General features: G+C 40.5%; 2 protein-coding genes across 6 annotated transcripts in view; one reads left to right on the forward strand and one right to left on the reverse strand.

The window, feature by feature from the left end:
• Positions 1-22695, reverse strand: part of TFB1M (transcription factor B1, mitochondrial) — a 49675-nt gene that overhangs the window by 3893 nt on the left and 23087 nt on the right. For 3 of the 4 annotated variants that reach the window (XM_090041721.1, XM_090041710.1, XM_090041716.1), the window contains exons 6-7: positions 17345-17464; positions 1249-1376 (exon numbers count right to left, since the gene is read on the reverse strand). In XM_090041721.1, the coding sequence (XP_089897847.1) occupies positions 1249-1376; positions 17345-17464 (248 nt within the window). The remainder of the gene's footprint in view (positions 1-1248; positions 1377-17344; positions 17465-22695) is intronic. The other variant, XM_090041730.1, reaches the window with a different exon arrangement.
• On the forward strand, positions 7145-14608 carry CLDN20 (claudin 20). 2 transcript variants are annotated; one of them, XM_090041735.1, is made up of 3 exons: positions 7145-8013; positions 11335-11417; positions 12152-14608. In XM_090041735.1, the coding sequence occupies exon 3, from the start codon at positions 12246-12248 to the stop codon at positions 12903-12905; it is 660 nt and encodes a 219-aa protein (XP_089897861.1). In that variant the 5' UTR covers positions 7145-8013; positions 11335-11417; positions 12152-12245; the 3' UTR covers positions 12906-14608. The 2 variants fall into 2 exon arrangements, with proteins under 2 accessions (XP_089897861.1, XP_089897869.1); XM_090041743.1 differs by lacking the exon at positions 11335-11417.

The following is a 22695-nucleotide window of genomic DNA, read 5'->3' on the forward strand; positions in this document are numbered from 1 at the left end:
GTCTGCTCTGCTAGTATTTGAAGCTCTTGGCACTATAACATTCAACTTGTCAGCTTTTTAAAAAATAAAGCCAAAACTTTCTAATAAAGATCTAAGAATGTGAGCAACGGATCCAGATGCTGTTAAAATATATTGTGAGCAGCAGTATGTGCTGGTCGAGTCCAAGAGGAAAGTTCTAATATTCCAAGGGGAGGTGAGGAAAATTGCCTTTTGTCCTTGTCAGTGTTTTTTATATGGGGTGATGGCATAGCGTGAGGTTATGGGACCTGCTATGGCCCTCTTTGAATGGGTAAAATAAATAAATAAATGGGTAACTTAGGCTAGAAACAGACATTGCTGAATGGAGTGATTCAGCTGTACCAAGATGTCTCGCAGCATTGCTGATTTGCTTCCCTGGATGAAACATGCTTTACCCATTGTCCCACCCTTGGTGTGGGATAAGGGATGATGTGATTTCCTCACTGCCCCAGACACATGCTGTATGTCTAAGGCAGGGGGGAAGTGCTTTCTCACTTGGCCAACCCTGTGGGTCTGAGGCAGTGGGGATGCTGGGTGTTCCCCCAACTCAGCCAGCCTCACAGGGCTGCTGGAATGGGGAAGCACTTTCCCCGCTGCTCCAGACCCACGCTGCAGGTCTGGGGCAGCATGGAAAGCAGCTGAGTGGGGAAAGCGCCACAAGGTAATAGACGTGCGCTGCAATAAAGTGGCAGACTGTCTTTATCGTGCCACTGATTTTCCTGTCATGTGGTACAAAGGGTAGGGAGGTCTTATTTGCTCTGAATTTGAGCTACTGTCTGTTTCTACCCTTAGAGACCTTCCGAAAGCCTGAGATCTGGCTAGAGAATTGTCTGGTTATGGAACTGAAGAAAACAGCTAGATGCTGCCTTTGTGATTCAACCCCCAGCCTTAACATGAGAGCCATGTATGAAGCGGTGCAGATATTTTCCACAGTGATGTTCTCTGTCAGAACTGCTGTAATCTGGGCAACCCCATATCTGGGTCATTTACTAATATTCTTAAAAATCTCCATTAGCAAGTTGTTTTAAAGAAAATGACAAATTTCTATGTTTTTGCAGTCATGCAACATTATTGGGACCTGATGAACTATGAGCAGAACAAATGTATACAGTGGACAAACTCAAAAATATTTTCCAAGGGATGTATTTATTAGTCCTCTCAGTAGTTGTTATTACAAATAATACAGTAACATTGTTCTAAAAAGAAGTTTTTGTAAAAGCCATTCCTTACCCTACTCCTCGCCAGCAGTGTTTTCTTCTGAACTGGAAAACACTTCGAACAACCTTTTCCACCAGTTTAAAGGGCTGCTGTATCTTTGGCTCCACCAAAGGGGTAAAATGCACAACTGCCACATCCACCTATACAAGCATATAAAATATGAGATATCAGGGCCTAGGGCATATATTTGGAGCCTCTTCCTTTTTGTCTTTTCCACTGTACATTCTTACTGTTCCAATACCAGTGGGTTAGGTGATGGGAATCAGAGGGCCCTGCTACATGTTCAAATTAAAGGTGGCTAGAAACCATTTTCAAGCACTAACTTTGTAGCTGGATAGTCATTTTTATGGTTTGATAATTACTTTGCACATGTGGCTGGTTTAAATTTATTGTGCAATTAACTAGTTAATTGTGTGGTAATTACTCGACACTTGTGGCCAGTCTAAATTTATTCTGTGATTCACCAGATAACTGCATAATATATGTAATGTATAGCAGGGGCCAGAGAGAGATTCATATCTTTTTGCCATAATATAAGGAAAGATACATGAATGGTTGGAAGACTCATTAGTGGTTAATGATATCACGGTGAAATAACACATTTTAATTATTAAAATTCCAGTGTGAAATTTCATCTCAAAATGTCTTGCCTTAATCTTCAAGGCTATTCACAAATTTACCTTTCCATATTAATCCACTGGTCTCTTATTGATCACAGTAAGACCAGGAGAAAGAGGCTGCTTTTAATATATCTTTGAGTAACATACTGGTGGCTTGTTACAAAAATAATAGCAAGAGAATAAGCAATATTAAATGCAACAATAAATGTAACACATTCCTGTGGGGAGGACAAGGCTGAAAAATGGTACTGAATTAGTATGATATTTTAACAACAAATAGGCCAAGCTGTAAAAACACCTAATCTTTTACTAAAAGCATACTCCAAATCAGGCAATTGTACACCTTACTTGCCTTTAAAAGAAGAAGAAAACCAAAACAAAATGAAACCATGAGAAGTAATAGTGGGGTTTAAAAATAGTCTCTTTTCATCATTATATAAATTCACTGAATAAAATGTTTATGAGAGTTATAAAATAACTAGATCAGGAAGATGTGACCAGAACTTACAAACAGGTTCTGTAAAAAGCAGTGCCGCAGCCTGTTACAATTCTCATTAAGAATCAACAACAAGAATATTTAAAGAAACCAAGGGCCAGGTCTACGCAGCTTTTGGACTGGTGTGACAATTTTGGTTAGGAGAACCAAAGAGAGACCAAGAGAGTTGTATAAGACCAAATCACACTATTATAAAGGTATCTTATAACAGAATAGCTTGTTCTAATATAGAAAACATAAATGGGAGGAGCATCTTCATATCAGTACGCCTGCTTCCACACTTAGGGTACTCTATTATTTAATTATGGTGGCATATGTAAAACAATCATAGAATCATAGACAAGTCGGACTGGAAGGGACCTCACTTAGTCCACTCCCCTGCCTGAGGCAGAATCAACCCAATCCAAACCATCCTATACAAACCATAAACTTAACTCTACAAGACTACAGGCAACCCTAATACAGAGATGTAGCAGCCTAACCTGTTACAGGTAAAGAAGGGAACCATGGCAGCTAACATCCTGGTTTTATTAAACGTTGTCAATATACCTCTCAAGAGATCTCGGGTGGAGGGCCACAGTCCATACCAATCTGACCATGGGATAAAGTTCCTTCTTGACTGCAAATACAAAAATTGGTCTGACCCTGAGCAGATACGCAAGGCCCTTAGTTTTGGTCCCAGCAGAAGCACTGGCACATCCCAGTCAGATCCAAATACAATGTGTGTGTGTAGGCAAGCTTCAAGCAGTAAAGGGATGAGAGGTAAAATGTTGTTTATACCACAGGAAAAAAAGACAGTTAAAGTTTTGTCAATCAGTTCTTGAAAGAGGTTAATAGCAGGGGACCAAAAGATCTCCGTTAGTATTATGCCTATTAATTTTCTGCAAGTAAGGGTAGACAGTAAGGCCACAAAATTATTTGAGTCAAGAGTACAATGGATTGTGAAGAGCTTCAGAAGGACTTTTTAAACCCAGCTTATAAGAAAACCAATGGAAACAAATACAAGGATAAGCACACCCAAAGGGAATATTTGAATTCCTCAAATGCTAACTTATTCTCTATTAACAAGTACAGCTCAATTAAAATTATGCTAAGAATATGGGGTCACATAACACTTCAGACTGATAAAGGTTACAAAACAACACTGAAAATATAATTCCATAATATGGGCGGTGTTATGCCTGGAACTTCAACAGCACTGAATTTTACTTGCTCTACTTCAAAAAGATGCAACAGCTGGAAAAGGTAACACAGAGGATTATAGAAAAATGCAGTGCGGTTCTGTGAATGCAACCTGGGATGAGCTGCTGGATGGACACTTTGGATTCCAGTCTGGCTCTCCCACTAACCTACTATATGATGATGTGCAGAGGCCTGCACTCTAAATTGTCCAAGATATCAAAGGTGCAGCTTAAACCATCACATAAACTTGTTTAGAAGTAAAAGACTATATTAATGTGCACATATTTTAAAAACAAACAACAGGTCCAAACCATTTCAACTAACTTTTTCCCCACTCTTCCTCAAAATGGACCACTAACAACAACTTTAATACTAAAAAAGGAAAAAAAAAACAAGTTTTCCACAAAAAAGCCCTGGACAGCTAAAAAAGAAAGGAAATGGAGATCATTAAACTGGAACACATATTCACGGCTTTATATTTCTAATACTTTAAACATGTGTTTAACTGTTTGTGTATTTAGAAAGATTTCTAACAGTAATTGTTGCCACAGACTAAGCAGGCTGAGGACACTACTCAAAATCTTGAAACTTGCCTATTTATTTAGTGTGTACACCAATGGAGTTATAGCATCACCTGTGACACACTGGGTCTATTTATTCCACCAACATTAGTGGCGGTTATCTTGAGTAGGTCACACTACTTTTTCATTGTCTCCATTTCTACTTATACCTTTTATCCATCTTTTCTATTTAGATATTCAAGAAACAGACAATCATGAACCCACACAAAACAGCAAATAGAGCCCTAACCTTCACTGGGGCCTCTAGGCACTAATGTCCAAATCCAATTCAGTCTCAGAGGCACATGCATCTAGGTATTCACATGCTTAAGTCTAGGATTTGACCTACGAGGCGAGGCAAGTCTGGCTGTTTTAAGGTATCTAGGATCCCTATACTGTACAGTCTATGGGGAGACTTAGGTGCCTCTGAAAATCAATCTACCAGTCACTTGAGTCACTAAGAGTGCCTAGGTGCTCTTTGCAGAGAATGGGGAGCCATATATATGCTTTACATCTGTTTCTGCAGTACCTAATACAGGTCTGTCAGAGACTACCTGAGCTGGCAGTTATTTTGATATAAATATACAAATGCACATTCAGAAAAGAATTCATTGCTCAAGATTTTTTTCCCTTTAAAATTCCCAACAGTGTAACTCAGGGCCAGGCAATTATTTTGGGCAGAGGATCACTTACTGAGTTTTGGCGAGCCATCGAGGGCCGCATGACAGGCAACCCAGGGCAGATTATTAATTTTCTGAACTTTTTAGGGGCTCTGCAGGCCAGACAGAATGGCCTGGTGGGTCGCATCCGGCCCCTGGGCCGCATTTTGCTCACCTCTGGTGTAACTGGTCCCAAGACTTCATGCTTCAGCCAAAAAATATGCATGCAACAACAACCTAGACATGCAAGTGTCTTTTCTGGATACTCCAATACCTGCTTTATATGCATCATCAGTTATCTAAATACATTTAGTGAGGGCTCAAATTAGGTGTCTGCTTAAAACTGAATTTAGGACATAAACCAGACTAAACAATTTCAGGAGTTGGGGAGGTAGGGAAGATGGAAGTTCCAATTTAGGAGAAAATTGGCTCTTTAGACAGGGAGTACATTTAGCATCTTAAGGCTAATCAACAATATTTTTTCTACTTTGGAAAAAACAAAGCACTTTTCAGCATTCGCTCCATTACAGTCACCGTTTTCTTTAGAACCCCAGGAAAGCTGCCTCGTTACTATGGCAACAGATATCGAAAAACATTTTTTCCTTGTAATTGGACACTCCTTTAAAATTACATACATTATTATCCTGTTCCTTGTTTCGTGCATATTTTTAAAAGGCTGGAATTATGAAAACCAGTATAATGTACACAAGTGCACTTAGAATACACTACCTTATTTCTTGATATTATTGTCTTTTTTCTTATTTTCCAAGTGTTACAGTAAGAGAAATAATTACTAATAGTATCACAAATAAATTATAATAGTAATAAAAGCTAAAAATGGTTGGCTAAAATAAAAGTAATTGTTATTAACAAGATTAAAGCCATTTATGAGCATCCCTAGCTCTTTAAGAGTGCTTCTAATTCAACAGAGATCCTGTCCCTACCATAACTTAGAGGTCACAAACACAAAATGTAGCTTAGGTCTATGTATTACTTTCCTGATAAAAACAAAGAAATGAAAGCAAAAAAAGGAACAGAGTTTTCACTATTCTGCCACTTAGGGCAAGGGCAAGGGCAAGCACCACCAATCACACAATGGGCAACACATATCTTGAAGCACACCAGTGTTAACCGTGACCTTAGAAAACCCTTTCAGAGCCTTCAGTTTGCTCAACCATAAACAGAAATGTAGGCAAAATTTGTTAAAACTTGGCTAGAATGAACTGCCCCCACTCTACATAAGCCATCAAGTCAACTTTCCTCTAAGTTTGGGTTTGTTTTTTTTTAATTGGTCTACCGCACAGCTAAAAGCCAGCTAAATATTTAGGAACTATCCAAGTTTCTCAAAACTAGACATGTTCTAATACAGAGGTGTCATTCATGTCCAGCCATGGCAACTCCCAGCTGTGACATCCCTCTAACACCAAAGATCTTTGCTACGCTGTAACACCAGCTCTGTATTCATGCAACTCCACTGACATCAATGCGGTCAAGAACAGGCTCAGCCCAGAAAAACAATTTTTTGTCCCTCTTCTGCCTTCTGGAACTTAACTTCCTCTGATTTCTCCCTAAGACAGTAGCATAACACTAAGCCTTTCTCAAGCAGGTCGATGCATTTTGATATCTGCTGCAACTCATCCCAAAACATTTAAAACTGGGTTTATTAGGAATAATACAAACAGACAGCAAAACATCTAGACAATCAAGAAACAAAATGGTCCAGCTTTAATTAAATCTTAAGCATAAGTAGGTCACTGATTTATGGATCAACACGTGCTGAGTTGTCACATGATAGCTCACACTCTAATACAGTGGTTTCTCAACTGGGGTTCCACAACGGGCAGAGACAGGTAAAAAGTGCCTCCTGTGCCTTGTCCACAGCCAAATGAGGGAGGGCTATAGCATATACACATAGAAACACCCTGCCTCATTAGGGTGCTCTGATGAGCCTAAAGCAAGCAGACCTCATCTGCCTCTGTTACTGGGCCACACTATGCAGAGAAGTGCTGTGGCATACAGCTCTCCTCCCTGCTCTGGGCCCATCACAGAACTAGCTAATGAGCCAGGACAGCGCACACGTGCTGCAGCGCTTCCCATTTTGGCTGTACACTAGGCACCTAGAGTACTTTTACCTGGAGGCAGTGGCACATGGCTGAGAACCACTGAGGTAAGCCAAGGCACCACAGCAGTGGTTCTCGACCAAGGATGCCACCAAATTGAAAAAAGCTGGGGAGGGGTGCCTTGCCTCTATGAAGGCGAGAACCAGCGCTTCAACAGAAGCTGTGCCAACTTCCAAGTTATAATGATAATGTTATGGTCCAACCTTTGAGTAATGCTTTATAAACCTTCATTGCAATAGAAAGCATCTTAGGTTATGACACAGCCCCTGATGTTCTTTTTTAACCACTGAGAATGAAAAAGTACTTTAAGCTCTCTAAAAATCTCATGACACAAACAAGCCCTGCACAGCACTGAAATTATATGGATAACCTGTATTTATTTCATTGTAGAATCAGCAAGGTTTTCTTCTTAAGTGTACCTTCTTTGCTGCATTGATTTGTTCAGGCCATTTTGCCACTATTCTCTGCATTCACTATATAAACCTCCTTACCATGCTTTCCTTCTCCAGTCATTTATCTAAATTCATGGAATGACAACCCACCAAAAGAAGTTCTAGAGAGCTAAAAGTTATCAATGAGAGGTATGTAAAACCTGTAAGTCGCACAGAACTGTGCGCTAGTTTTCAAGCATTTAATTCAAATGCATTGAAAACTTACTAGGAAATGCAAATTCTTTATAAAATTATCTATGATGTAATACTCCTTTATTTTGTCTCTGTTCCATTATTCTAAACTCTCCTTTTAATACACATCTCTAAATTTCCTAGTTTAAAGATTTCCCTGCATGTACCAATCTTTGTTATTTTCATCATGGGATCTGGATATCATTATGTATTTAGGACTAAGGGTTTACATGTGTTTTTCCTATAATCTCTCTGAGTTGCCTCACTAACAGAGTATTTCTCCAATACAACTCATTAAACAAAGTCGTCCTTTATTCTCTGCTAGATGGAACTAAGAGAGGGAATGAGCAGTAATGCTGCATTGTAGAAGACGGGAAAAAAATACTCAAAGCAATTTTTGTTTAATAAAACGCCAATGCTGGTTTCTATGAGGAACAGAGATCTTTCCATTGAAGAGAAACTATATTTCTCCAGGGCATCTACAGTGAAGAAAACATCTCAGACCTCACATTCAGCAGTAAGTGCTACACAAACAGAAATTTAAGATGAAAGTATTTTTATTACAGCTTATAGTGTTTGTACTAAGTTTTATCATGCCTATAACTAAGTGTACACCTATTAATTAAGATGTGCAACTATTGTTAGCAGCACTATGTAGTGATGTTTGCAAGTTTGGATATGTCAGAAAAAAGAAAATGAATTAAAAAAAAAGGTTTGTAGCTCTAGATCCTAATCCGTTGATCATGATGCAACTAAAAAATGAGAGCTTTGATTCAGCCAGGCAAATCAGCTCTGCAAATGGAAGCTAATGAAGGTTCTGACACAGCAAGCATACAATGTAATTTGCTGGAACAAGTCTTGACAGTCTGAGCAAAGAGAAGAGATTCTAAAAACAGGGAAGTTTTTCTGTGATGGCTTGAACTACCGACACTGGCTTGTTTAGAGAAGCACTGTAAACTGCCCGTAACTGCTTGGTTAAATGCATCTGTTATATGGAAGAAGAGATGAAAATACCCTGTAAGAAGACTAAAATCGTGCCATAAGCCATGCAGATTTTTATCATCTAATCCTACATATTGCAAAAACTAGAGGATTTCTTGATTCATGCATAGCAGTCTTTAGTGGGAGTCTCAACAAAGGCAGACACTGATCTAAAGTGATTTCACTGGCCACATCTACATGTGCATTTAATGCAACTGACTATATTCTGGGTCAATTTGAGCTAGAGTAAACTAATCCCAATGTCACTGTCTACACGTGTATTTAAGCACAGTAATTGACTGTGCTGCCAGATTCCACTTTTATCTGACGGGACTATTTGGCAGCCCAGTAAATTAGGTTACTGCACCCTAGTTGCCATGCATGTATAGATGGTGATACTTTACTGTGCAACAAATTAATCTGCTGAGCAGTAAGGCATCTCATGTAGACATACCCTCTTTGTAACACAGAAAAAAATAAGAGCATTTTATTTCAGAAAGTGGTGTTGCCTCCATATTATTACTGTAAGTTTTCCCCAGACTTGTTACATTCAAAAGTCAGATGTTATGGTTAGCCTTTTGATGTACATAGTAAAAAAAAATAAAACAAAACGTTACCAGTGGCTGCAAGTTTGAGAAGCAGTACTGTAGGGGGCCATCCTTTCTCCACTGCTTTGATAAAGGGCCCCAACGAACCTATTTCACAGGTCAAGCTTCCTTGAGTTTATCCCAGCTTCCTTCAGCGACTCTTGAGACTTGTCTATAAACTCCAAGCTTTTCTTTACTAGGGATGACTGATAGAAGCAGATGCCACCTCCTTTTTCTGTCATCCAGATGATTCAACTGTTTTAGGTATACTTGTGTCTGTCCTCATAGGCACATTCCCATGGCATTACATTACTTTTGAGTGCTCTAGTTTTGGGGACTGTAGTTTGCCCCTCTATCTTTAATATGAATGAAAAACACTCCTCACTGTCAGCATAACGCAGACTACCAGAACATTCAGCAAATGTGTGTATAGTCAGATTCAGAAAAATGACACATCCCTGCACAGCAGAACTATTTCCTGCACGTGTCCAAAATGATACAGTCTCTCTTTAAGGTAAAATGTTGGTGGTTTTTATTAGTATTTTTGTGAGATCAGTTTGCACTACTACCATAGATATAGGAGCTTGAACTGGTTTCTGTTCCAGCTCATCCATCAAAAGAACTAGGGTTCCCAACTTCAGAAAGCATCTTTAATTAGGACAGCATGTGTTTAAATGTATGCCAATGGAATTTAAACACAAAGAAACATAGAAAACTAGGGCTTACAGACTCATAGGGCTGGAAGGGACCTTGTGAGATCATTAGGTCCAGCCACCCCTGCTCTGGGCAGGAAAGACTGCTGGGGTTAAATAACTCCAGTAAGGTGTGCATCCAGTCTCCTTCTAAAGATCTATATGGTTGAAAGGGACCTCAGGAAGTCTTCTAGTCCAAACCCCTGCTCAGAACAGAACCATCCCCAACTAAATCTTCCCAGCTAAAGCTTTATCTAGCCGAGTCTTAAAAACCTCCAAGGACAGAGATTCCACAACCTCTCTGGGTAACCCATTCCAGTGTTTTACTACCCTCCTAGTGAGAAAATTCTTCCCAATATCTACCCTAAACTTCCCTTACTGCACATGAGGAAGTGTTGTCCAGAACAGAGACACCTGTGCCCAAGAAATATATACCTGAATTGGAATAAAGATGTAACTATAGCTTCTTTACTGCTGTGGATTTTGAGCAACCCATAGAGCAAGATCTGGTATTCAGATCCAAAGCTGAATTTTCAAAGTTGGCAAGTTAGAAAAATAATTTTACTTGGGGGGAGGAGACGGGGAGGGGAGGACACAATTTTCTGTTGAAGATAAACAATGAAAATGAAAAACTATTGCAATCCCTTTCCATGGTATGACATTTCTTCATTAATTACTTAACTGTTTTAAAGTATTTATAAAATACTATAGAATATGCAGTATCTATCAAAATAGCTAAAAACATACATTTCAAACTTGTTTCACTTGAGTATATATGACCTTCCCCCACATGAGTCTTTCTCCCTAAAAGACAGCTTTTAATCTGCAACATAATTGGTTTGCATAACAAAGTTTGATGCACATAGGCTCCCTTGTGAAAACATATTTTCGTTCATAAACCATGGACTCCTTCATAAAGTACAAATAGAGCTTTCTTAAAGGGAAAAAAAAAAGATTTGCAAAGAAGTCTCAGCTCAGCAAGACAAGAAATAAGTCTGTCCCAGCAAACAAAAATTTTCATTGTTTTTAATGCTGACAACACATGCTGATCTTTCCCCATCCTCTCCCTGGATAACATTTGAGAAAATGGCAGATTCTGTTATTTTTCTGGGTTCTGAATATTCTTTTTAATTATAGGATGTGTCCACTGGCATTGTTAGCAGAACTGTTAACAGGAGTAACATGCATTTACTGTATGTTAAAAAAAGTCATGTAATTTCTGCTGAATACACATGGAATCCCAAATACCTAAGAGATCTTTGCCACTTGTATTTCTATTAAAGTCAGTGAAAGCCTTACTGCAGGGCACAGCATTAGGTTTATTGTACAAAACCTTAACGAGTGCAGTCACCATTATTTATAGAAGTAACCCATAATGGGCATAAATCTAATCCAAGCGTTATATTGTAAACTGTGTCAGATTTCATTGTTTTCCCTCTAAAACAGAATGATTTGAGATCAGTAAATTAAAAAAAACCCCTCAGTATGAATCAGCTGTTCTTATGGGATTTTCTTTCCATTACAACTAAAATTACAATTTATGGTTGTTAAGTAACTAAGAAACATATTTATTTTCAGGCCAAAACTCAAGCTGGACTTCAAGCCTCAGAGTTGTATAAAGTGCTAAACAGCCTTAGCTCCCCTGTCAGTGGCTACTGAAGGTAGGTAGCAGGTCACACCAGCACTCAGAACCTCACAGGCTAGATTTAAATTAATTGACTAGAGTCCTTAAATACCAGAGACCCTGCAACAAAAGCAGTTATATAAAACCCAAAGAATGACAAGACACGTAGGCTGAATGACAAAGCAATTACTCTTCAGTTTGTGGGACTATCACTAAAAGCCTCTTTGCTCTTTCTTCTGAAAATTAGACATTGGGTGACGGTATTATTAGCTGGAAGAGTACCTATTATTACTGTTAAACAGCCTAGGTAGAGGCCATTTTTAATCAATGTGCTGCTTGCTAATTCCCCTTGCATAATTAAGGTCAAGTACTTGATGAATAAAATATAGTTTCTCCATATACTATTGTTTATAATCTGCTTGAATAATTATATAATTTCATTTACAACATTTATTCCACCTAATATGCTAAGAATTTGTTTGTTACTGTTAAACATGACTGAGGAACCAATTTACAGCTGATGGCTCAGTGATGTAAAAAAAAGGCAGCTTCTTCCTGTGATCAATCTCTAAAATGCTGTCCATTTGTAATCATTTATGTTCAATGCCTTGTGTACAGCTGCTCAGCTGTTCTGTAGGCTTCTCATCTGCTGCAGGGTCACGTCCAGATACTCATTCACACAGCTCTAATTTCAAATGCAAGCTTTTTTGTTTCCCGATTTCTTCTCTTTACTCCTGTCCTTCTCTTCCCCCCTCCTCTTTTCTATTACAGACAGACGGCTACAGCCTTGGTTCGGAAGCTATCAGCAGGTTGCACATATTTACAAGAGGAACGGGCAGACAAAAGGTGACAGCAGATCTTCATCATGGCATCAGGAGGTCTACAGTTCTTTGCTTTTATTCTAGCCCTGTTTGGTGTTTTTGGAGCCATTACAGCCACTTTACTACCCACTTGGAAGGTGAATGCAGATGTGGGTTCAAATATCATAACAGCTGTAACACAGACGCAAGGGCTCTGGATGGACTGCACATGGTATAGCACCGGGATGTTTAGCTGTACCCTGAAATATTCAGTACTCTCTCTCCCAGTCTACATCCAGACTGCACGGACCACCATGGTACTGTCTTGTATCCTCTCAGTTTTTGGGATTTGCATCTCTACAATTGGAATGAAATGCACGAAGTTGGGAGGGGACAGGGATACTAAAAGCCACACTTCTTTTGCTGGAGGGATCTGCTTCATCCTTGCAGGAATCTTTGGATTAGTACCAACATCCTGGTACACAAGAGAGATCATTTTAAATTTTATGGACCCTACAATACCAGAGAGCAGTAAAAATGAACCAGGAGGAGCTGTTTACATAGGATTCATTTCAGCAGCGCTTCTGTTCATCGCAGGTGTGATCTTCTGTACTTCCTGTTTTAAAAAGCAGCAGGGACCATGGATTTACCCCACCAAGCAACAGCACCTCCCATGCACACAGCAAGAGAACACTGCAGGCTACAACCTAAAGGACTATGTGTAAATAGAGTTATGTCTATCAGCTGCTGCTTTGTTGTGCCAAGTTTGGCTTTGTTTGTTTTAGATTAAAGGATATATCAAAACAATACTTAACTTTTCTTATGTCAGGGCTGCAATTACTTTTATTTTTAACAAAATCAGCAGAGAGAAAAACTGTAGGAAATAAGCGTATGGTTCAGAGTTTATTTTTGCTGATTTTTCAAATCAAGTTTTCTTTGGTTTCCAAACCGAAATTTACTGAAGAGAAAGGAATCATTTAAAACAGGGCAATACAATTAACCTGAAGGCTAGGTACAGCAAATATGCTTTAAAAAAAAAATCTATTCAGCAAAAACAAGGCACCAGTAATGTACCCACATGGGTATTTTTCCCCCCAGAATCTTGTTTAAATTATAGTGCAAACAAAACCAATTCTCCTTTTATGCGGAGCACAATTTATTGTTCTTAACAGCCACATCTGCATTTCATTTCCAGTTTTCAACTGCCATGGTAACTGGCTTTCTTAAAAAGCTCAGCCACACTGTATATCTGCATATCAGTGGCCGAAGAACTAACATTGCCATTCAAATATTGCCAAAAATACCCACTCTTCCCCCAAAACTCCACCTGCTGTGGGTCCCATTTTTATTTTAAAAGAAATGAGTGCTGGGCAGTCTCCAACTGTTGTTAAGCTTTCACCAAACAAATAAATGTTAGGTCTAAGGAGGAACATGACAACAGATGTATCCTCACAACTAAGGAAATGCTTGGAACATTTATGCTCAAGACCCTTCCTTTCAGTTACTGTTATTTACTTGTTAAGTATTCAAAACCCAAATCCAAGGGCCAATGAAAGACTCCTATCAAGCTCAGTGGAATCTGGATCAGGCCTATTGTCACTAGTAAATTTGTCACATATAGCAGTAGCAAATGACATCATGTTATTTTACAAGTATTCTGTCATCTTCATTTGATCTACGCTGCTGTATCTTCAGAACTTTCTTTCCAGCATGTAGAAACTGTTTCTCGCAATTAACTCAAGTCCTACAATGCATCTTATTTATCCATATTCATTTTTTTAGTGCTTGAAGTTCACTAAATACAACTGCAAACTGTGCCATAACCTAGATTAATTTAGTATGCATCACATATGACAAAATCTGAATGACAAGGAAGGAGTGAAGCTTCCTCTTTTATTATAGACTTTTATAGAGAATGAGATGGTTTTGTACACCTTGACAAGAAACTGGAGGTATAGACTTCATGTTGTATTATATGCTATTACTTAGAATTACTTATTTGAGTTTCCTGCCTATATTATCAAAAATCACTGATAACAGTGTTAGATCAGCAGTCACAGTAGTGCAGACGTGGCCATAAGCAAAGTCAAAGTTATTTAAATATAACAGAGCAGTACTATAAACTATTCTAAAGACAGCTGTATTAAAATGTATGTAAACTTTCGGGGGTGTACAGTTTTTTTTGAGGCACTAAGGTTTTTTTTTTTCTCTGAAAGAGCAACATTTCTGAAAGATATTGTTTTAATAAATATCTGCAACTCCTATTCAAATCACAAGCATCTCTGCCTTGAATTTAAAAAAAAAAAATCAGTAATCTTTAAAAAAAGTCTGTAGAGAAAACAAGAATAAAGAAAACCTTAAGAGAAAAGCAGAAGAAAAATATTTGCTCATATTTGAAGTCCAATAGTTGCATCGGAAAATAATTGCTCAGAAAGGCTCCTCGCTAATGCCACCTGAAAAGCACCTGAAGTTCCTTGTTTACTAATGTAAAGTTAAGGCTTATGAATTAAAGATAAAAATTCAAGAATCTCAACAGCTTTCTGAGAAAATAAAGGTCCTCCACAAACAATACGCATACCTAATTCAGGCCACGAGCTAATCAACTTTTCCTTGGGGGGGGGGGAGAGAACAGGGGATTAAAAGAAAAAAAGGAAGGAGGGAGTGAAAACAGAAAAGTAAAAAAAATATATATATATATGGTGAAAGGTTTGCATTGAATGATCTCTATGCTGCTTTTACTTTTTCAATACAGTCAGCATTTGCTTTAGAGGTAACTATTCAATAAATAAAAGCTTAACTTGAAGACCCTTAAAAATACAAAATTCTTTAAGAGAATCAGGTCATCACAAGACTGGATTCTGCTAAAAGCTAGCTGCCAGCAAACTGCCTGGCAGCAGTCTATGGGCTAGATTCTCTCAACTACTTGAGCTGTTTGGCACAGGAAAGACTGGAAGATGAGGGAGCTGGCTGCTTAGCTTACACATGCCCAATTCTAAGGGTCCCCACAGGGCTCTGATTACTTTAGCTCCACCATGCCACTCACTTGCCTCCATCACTGGAGAAGAGGGACCACATGACAAAAAGGTAATATGTTGGTCCTAAGTCTATTTGCTTCCTAGAGGCTATAGTTCACACATTTATATATGAAAAGGGAGTTAGGACACATTACATTTACTTTTTAAACATGGGCAACGAAACACTCTGATCTTTTAAAGAAAGACTTCAGATTTTTGATGCTTCCTACAGAGCCACTGTTTTTATCCTGTGTTGGCAAGAAATGTCCCAGGTAGTTCTGAATGGAGTTTGTAGTAAGTGAGACAAAGTTGAGAACATGGTGATGGAGGGCAGAAGGAGCAACTATGTTGGTCAAACACTCTATAGACATTAAGTGGCTAGAAGAGAAGTATCATAGCCCAGCTGGAAGGAAAAAAAGGGGGTGTGTGGGAACTACAACAACAAAAGATGGGCTAAGGGAAGGAAAACAGAGTTTGAGAAGCTCAGCAGGTCAGTTACAGAACAGCTGGTTACTAAGAAGAGACTGGGAAGAACAATGTTAGAAAGAGACACTCCCCTGGCACACCTTTTTTTGGGCAGCCCATGGGATCTTCCAGTGACAGGAAGGTGAAGAGAGGCAGAGTACAGAGGTTACGTGTCCTGCCAGCAATCCGAAGCAATTTATACTAGCTGTCTGTCTGCAGGCTGCACATACTGTTTCCTAAGCTGCTTCTACTGATACATAAAACTACAGAAAAAGGTCAAGTTGAAAAAAAAATTAGTCTGACTTACACAACACTACTGGGGCAGGGGAGAAATGGCTTTAGGATTCCATGTTTATTACTGAAGGTTTCCAGGTCAAAATTGTTCAATTTAGGGCTGGTATCTTGGTCTCTCTCACCTTCCACTATCTCCACCTTCCACACATACTCACCAAAAAGTGAGGTTTTATTAAAAACACATTTCCTTGAATTCATGAAATAGTTTTATCTGGGAAAAAAATGGTGGCTAGAGGGAAATATGTAACATTGTCTCCTTTTATACAACAGTCCACTGTGTAGGCCGGGAGTGTTCAACCTCCAGCCCATGTGAGCTGTGTGATCCAGCAAAATGTGGTGGCAGGGGACCAGTGGTAGCGTTAACTGCCACTCTCATGCTGCCAAATTTCTGGACCCATGGAGAATCTGGCAGGCCAGATAACATGGCCTTGCATGCTGGACTGCGCCAGTGCATGGCTCGATCCTGGTGCGCAGGCTGGCATGTTGGATCACACCCATGGACCAACTCCATATATCAACCCTACACAGGGTCTGGCCCAGACTGACCCCACAGCACTCATCCAACCCACAGGGCCAGACTGTTGGGTGCCACTAGGTTAGGACATTTACTCGGGATATAAAGAAAATCAGGTTCAAATCCTCTCTCTCAACTCACTTACCACTTCTCACAAGAGTACCCTATCCAAGCTATTCTGGGATAGCAGATTCATGGTTCCTGCTGAATCTCTTCCTCCTGTATTACACAAGGCCAGAAAGTGAAAATGTCTCCCTAGATGGTGTTTGGCAAGACTAATTGGAAGAAAGGAAGGAGGCAATTCAGCTGGTAATCCAGAGGACAATAACTTCATGGAAGCCAGAAGTCACTATGTATTCATTAAAAAAAACTACAAACAAAAAAAAATTTAAAAAAAACCCCTCCCAAGAAACAAACAAACCACATAGCTAACCACTTGTCCCCTTTTTTGGTATTTATCTTCTTTGTGCATTTATTATTTTGCATAGACTGATCCCATTTCCTCTTACTCATCTCCTTTCTAAACAAGTCCAAAGCTTTTCATATGCTTCATCTTGGATGTCTTTCCATATATCTTGTTATTACATTATTCAATTTACTGCGTTGTTATATAATTCAACTCTAAGCCCCTTTTCTATTTCTCCAATATTTTATTCAGGGGTAGGCCCACACTGCTCTTTGGCTTGGTCCTGTAAAGCACTGCTCCCCTTGCAGCTTCCATTGAGATTGGACATACAAGCACTTGGCACATACCAGGATCTATCCTCTTTGTAAAACTATTCATGCTTTCTACCTGTTGGTGTTATTCTAAAGAGTCAGATGAACCTATAAATCACAGTTGTCCAGTTAGCAAAGTTAATGTACAAAGAAGACTTACCTCTGGTTTTGGAAGAAAGGCTCGACCTGGAATTATGAAACAGTTTTCAACAGTGCAGAGGTGTTGAGACATGATGGACAGCCTACTGCGTTGCTTGCTTCCTGTGCTAGCTATGAGCCTCTGGAGGATTAAAATATGAATCAATGAACCAGACTGATCAAATAGAAAGAATATTAGAGCTCTATTACCTTTTATATTAAGCCAAAAGTCAAGATTATTTAAAAATCAGAGTAAGAGATTTTCTTCCTGTTGCCTAGCCCTAGCTCAGTTACCCACTGGCCGGAAGCTGCACCCATGCTGTAATCAAGGAGCAGGGGGTTTAGAGAAGCAAGCAGCAGCAGCATTGGCATGGGCAGTTAGGGAGTTGGAGGCCTGGGAGAAGCAGTGGTAGTGTGGACTCAGCTCCCAGCTGCCTAACCTTGGTACAGATAACTCCCTTTCCTCCACTGATGAGCTGCAAAAGCTACCCAACCCATGACAGACTGGGGCTGGGATGGTCCAGCCCACAGCTTGCCAGCCCCCCAGTGTAAAAGAAAGCTCTAACAATTTCCTGCTATTTTTCATAAAATGTGATAAACACACAAAATGCTTAGATGCAGGAGTAGAGGTGGGTGCCATTTTCTTGGATTTTAGCAAGTGCTTCAATACGGTATCTCATCCTAGTCTTATAAATAAAGAGGCTGTGACATAGATGTTTATATGGTTCGGTGGGTAGCAAATTGGCTTAGCGGTTGCACCCAGAGAGTGGTAGTAGACGGGTTAGTATTGACCTGGAAGGATGTGGGTAGTGGGTCCCACAGGGTTCGGTCCTTGGACCTGTACTCTTCAATATCTTCATCAGTGACTTGGAAGTGGGTGTGAAGTGTACCCTGTCCAAATTTGAGGACAATACTAAGTTGTGGAGAGAGGTGCACACTCCAGAGGGTAGGGAACGATTGCAGGCAGGCCTGTACAGGTTAGAAAAGTGGGCAGTACACAACAGGATTCAGTACAACAAGGACAAGTGCAGAGGGCTGCATCTAGGGCACAAAAATATTCATCACACCTACTCGCTGGGAAGTGACCCTCTCAGCAGCACACAAGCAGAAAGGGACCCTGGAGTCATAGTGGACTCCAAGATGAACATGAGTTGTCAGTGTGACAATCACCAGCAAAGCTAACTGCACTTTGTCATGCATCAGCAGATGGACGACAAACAGATCCAAGGAAGCGATACTTCCCCTCTATGTGGCACTGGTCAGACCACAGTCAGAGTACTACATCCGTTTTGGGCTTCATACTTAAAGAGGGATGTTAATATACTTGAGAGGGTCCAGAGGAGGGCGGCTTGTATGGTTAGGGTCTTACAGGACAAGCCCTATGAGGAGAGACTGAGGGACCTGGACCTCTTCATCCTCCACAAGAGAAGGCTGAGAGGTCATCTTGTGGCTGCCTACAAATTCATTAGGGAGACAGTAAGGGATCAGAGACTCTCTGTTCACCAGGGCGTCTCTTAAGGTAACAAGCAACAATGGTCACAAACTGACAGACAGCAGATTTAGGCTGGACATCAGAAGGAACTTCTTCACAGTATGGGTGGCCAGAATTTGGAATAGGCTTCCAAGGGAGGTGGTGCTCTCCCCTACCTTGTCGGCCTTTAAGAGAAGGCTGGATAGGCACCTGGCAGGGGTCATCTGACCCCAGCACTCCTTCCTGCCTAGGCAAGGGGTCGGACTTGATGATCTGTTGAGTTCCTTCCAACCCTAGCATCTATGAATCTATGAAACAGGAGAGATACCAAAGCTGTGTGTATGCCATGAACTATAAATTCCATGAACTGGCACTGGTAGGAAATCCTTCTTTTTGTTTTAATAAATATTTTACCAGTATAGATGAGACCTCTATGTTTTTGCTCAAAAAAACCCACAGTAACAGGCTTCAGAAAGCACTCCAGTGCCAATAAAGGCTGGCACATGAAAACAACATCATCATTTACTGTAACAATGTTTTCACTATGAAGAGAGAAAAAAAAATTACATTGATATCTGATGGTAAAAACATAGCCTCCAGTTAAAACACTATCTCCGCAAAGCTGCCATGGTCTCTGATGGCTCATGTAAATAAAGCAACTGAACTGTGACTGTTTATATGAAAATGATTTTTAAGTTCCTATTAATTGAGACTTAGGGTGATTTAAGTGCCAGAGGAGGATGCTCAATTGCTTTCAGTGTTAATTTCAGGAAGAAAGCTCAAGACTTGGTTTTGCAATGTATACACCAACATCTTCAGTACTAGTTCATGGGAAGCTGCTGTTAAAAACATCCCTTCAGCAATGAGTCAATTTATTTGAAAAATAAATCAGGGCAGTCTTTCAGACACATGGTATATCAATACAATTTGTACCTTTAAAAAAAACTGTATCAGTTGTTCCTCTTTACTCATTTCTGGCCTTTTAGATCCATCTAGCATTTCTTCATACCCACTTCAAACCATACCTGGACAACCTTGGATTCTGTACCCAACAATCTAAGTGACATTGCAGAGTTGTATTTTTTTTCCCCAGGTAATGTACTCAACATTTGTACTTTCTCAAGGTATAAATTACCATCTAACCAATGTCACATTTCTCCTGAGATAAAACATTTTGTCCCAGGATCCTACATAGATACAAGTCATAGGATCATAGGAAACTAGGATTTGAAGAGACCTCACAAGGTCATCCAGTCCAGCCCCATACTCAAGGCAGGATCATCTAAACCATCTCAGCCAAGCGTCTATCCAAACTGGTTTTGAAAACTTCCAAGGATGGAGATTCCACAATTTATGTAGCCTGTTCCAATGACTAACTACTCTTATCATCAGAAAGCTCTTCCTAATTTCCAACCTAAAATTTCCTCTGCTGCAGCTTGAGGTCATTGCTCCTAGTCTAGTCACCTACAGCCACAGAGCAAAACCCATCTCCATCCTCTCTATGAACGCCCTTCAGGCGTTTTGAAGCTGTTACCAAATACCTCCTCAGTCTTCTCCGCTTCAGAGTAAATAACCCTAATTCTTACAGCCTTTCTTCATAAATCCTGTTTTCCAGGACCCTGATAATTTTTGTCGCTCTATGCTGAACTTTCTGTAATTTGTCCACCTATTTCTTGAAGCACGAGGTCCAAAACTGGACACAGTCCTCCAGGTACATCAGTGTTGAATAGAGTGGAAGAATGACTTCTCTTGACTTGCAAGCGACACTCATTTTAACACAATTCTGGATACCGCTGTTTTGGTTTTTGGGGGGTGTATTTTTGCAACAAGAGCAAACTGCTGGCTCATATTCAGCTAACGGTCCACTGTAACCCCCAGGTCCTTCTCTGCAGTACTGTAGCCCAGCCAATCATTCACCCGTCTGTATTTGAGCATGGAATTATTCTGCCAAGTGAAGGGCTTTGCACTTGTCCAAGAGTCCAATTTCCCACTTTATTTACTGGTAAAGTGTACAATAAAAAAAATGTTCTAGCTCTTTACCATGACAATGCTGTATATGCTTGTCACCTGGCTCATTCAAACCAATTGCCAGTCATTCCAGGGACAAGACTATCTGGCTGTGTGCTTTTCCTGACCACCCAGTGGCTGAGAGGCAGCAATGCAACTAGAAAGGGCTACGCGAGCAAAGAGCTCCTCTTTGGTCCTTGGTTTTACTCATATCAATCAGAGCCACCTCAAATGAGAGGTCTGTTTACAACCTAAGCAGGTCCTAAAAGTCTTTCTTGGATCTAAATCAAGGGTGATGCTGAACACCTCTGACGTACAGAATATTCTCCATGCTTTGTAACTTCAAATGAAAAAGGTTTATCACTAACTTTTTTCTTTGAAAATAGTCATATATTTCTACTAAAAAGATATTAAAAATAACAGTACTATTATGGGAGGTCTCACACTAAAACCAATATGGCATAGCTGACCACGTGGACATGTACTAAAATTCTAAGGTATACAGGGTGGATGCAAATCAATGATTTAAAATAAATAAATAAATACATACAAACAAACAAATTGGATTTTTTTTAAACAAGCTGATCTTTATTCAATTGTATTTTTTGATTGTTTTAAGATGCTTTTTTAAAAAACACACTATATAAAAATAGTTTTTATTTAAGATATGTTAAAACTCAAAGAATCAATAGAGATTATAACTTCTAATAATATATTATTTGAGACAATATAGTCATGTAACCTTTTTAGAAATGTTTTATAAACAGATCACAAGAGGCCATGGACTATATTAAGGGCTCAATCTTATGAGGTTCCCAGAGGCTCCTCTACAGTTTAGTAAAGATTAAAGAAAACCACTCTACCTAATGGGACTCCATGCTCAGTCTAGCACAGGGGTCTTCAACCTTTTTTAAACATGTGTATTCTTTCTGTTTTAGCTCATGTACCCCTTTATATTTTTTTCTTCTTTTTAAAGGGGCGGGGGCAGACAACAGATCAAGGTCCTCGTGGTAAGGGAGAGAGCAGAACTGGGGCAGGGGCAGGCACTGCACAGCTAGGGCAGAGTGTGGGACAGAGCCATGAGAGTGGTTCGTCTGGTTTGGGGGGGGAGGGGGGAAGGGGGAGAGTTGGCTCCTGCTGCTGTGCACACCCCAGTGGAGGCCCAGGGGCCACATGCCCTCCAGATCTGTGCATGGGGCAGAGGCAGCTGCTGCTGCAGGCTGGACTCTGCACCCCGCTGCTTCTGTCCCAAGAGCCATGCAATGCCATGTACCTGCTGCTGCCACTGAGTGGACAGGAGACAGACAGACACATGCGCACACGCAGATGCAGACACGCAGACACCCGCTGTCCCCCTCCCCTCCCAGCAGGTAAGCATGTGTGTGAGGGGGAAGGGGAAGGGGCAGGGCAGGTGAGAGGGAAGAAGTTGGGGGGGAGAGGGGTGCTGTCTGTGCCCACTCCCACGGCCAGAGGGGTGAGGGCAGCAGTGCCCCCCTGTGGGCCGCACACATGCCACCCAGCCAGCCGGGTAGGGGGAAGGGAGGGAGACTGTCACATGGTGGCCGCCACCACCTTGTGCTACTGCTGCCACGCCCCGCACCGCTTCTCCATGGCAGGTTGTACGTGAGGCTCTGTGGGCTGCTGACAAACCTCGCATCCAGCCAATCGCGTGCCGCCCACCAGCAGCCAACCAAACCTCACATACAACCTGCAGTGGGAAAGTGGCACAGGGCATGGCAACTATAGCACAGGGTGGTGCTGGCTCCCACATCTGGCTGGCTGGGAGGTGCGTGTGCAGCCTGCAGAAGGGCACCACTGCCCTTTCCCAGGAGCAGGGGAAGGAGGCATGGGCACAGATAGCTGGCAGAGAGAGTAAGCTAGAAAGGCCATCGGGA

This window comes from Crocodylus siamensis, chromosome 1, assembly GCF_052110815.1.
Source record: "Crocodylus siamensis isolate JL-2025a chromosome 1, ASM5211081v1, whole genome shotgun sequence".
Taxonomy (NCBI): Eukaryota; Metazoa; Chordata; order Crocodylia; family Crocodylidae; genus Crocodylus; species Crocodylus siamensis.

What these genes read in the sequence shown, in the direction of transcription:
- CLDN20 (XM_090041735.1), top strand. Translation starts at nt 12,246, where the DNA reads ATGGCATCAGGAGGTCTACAGTTCTTTGCTTTTATTCTAGCCCTGTTT.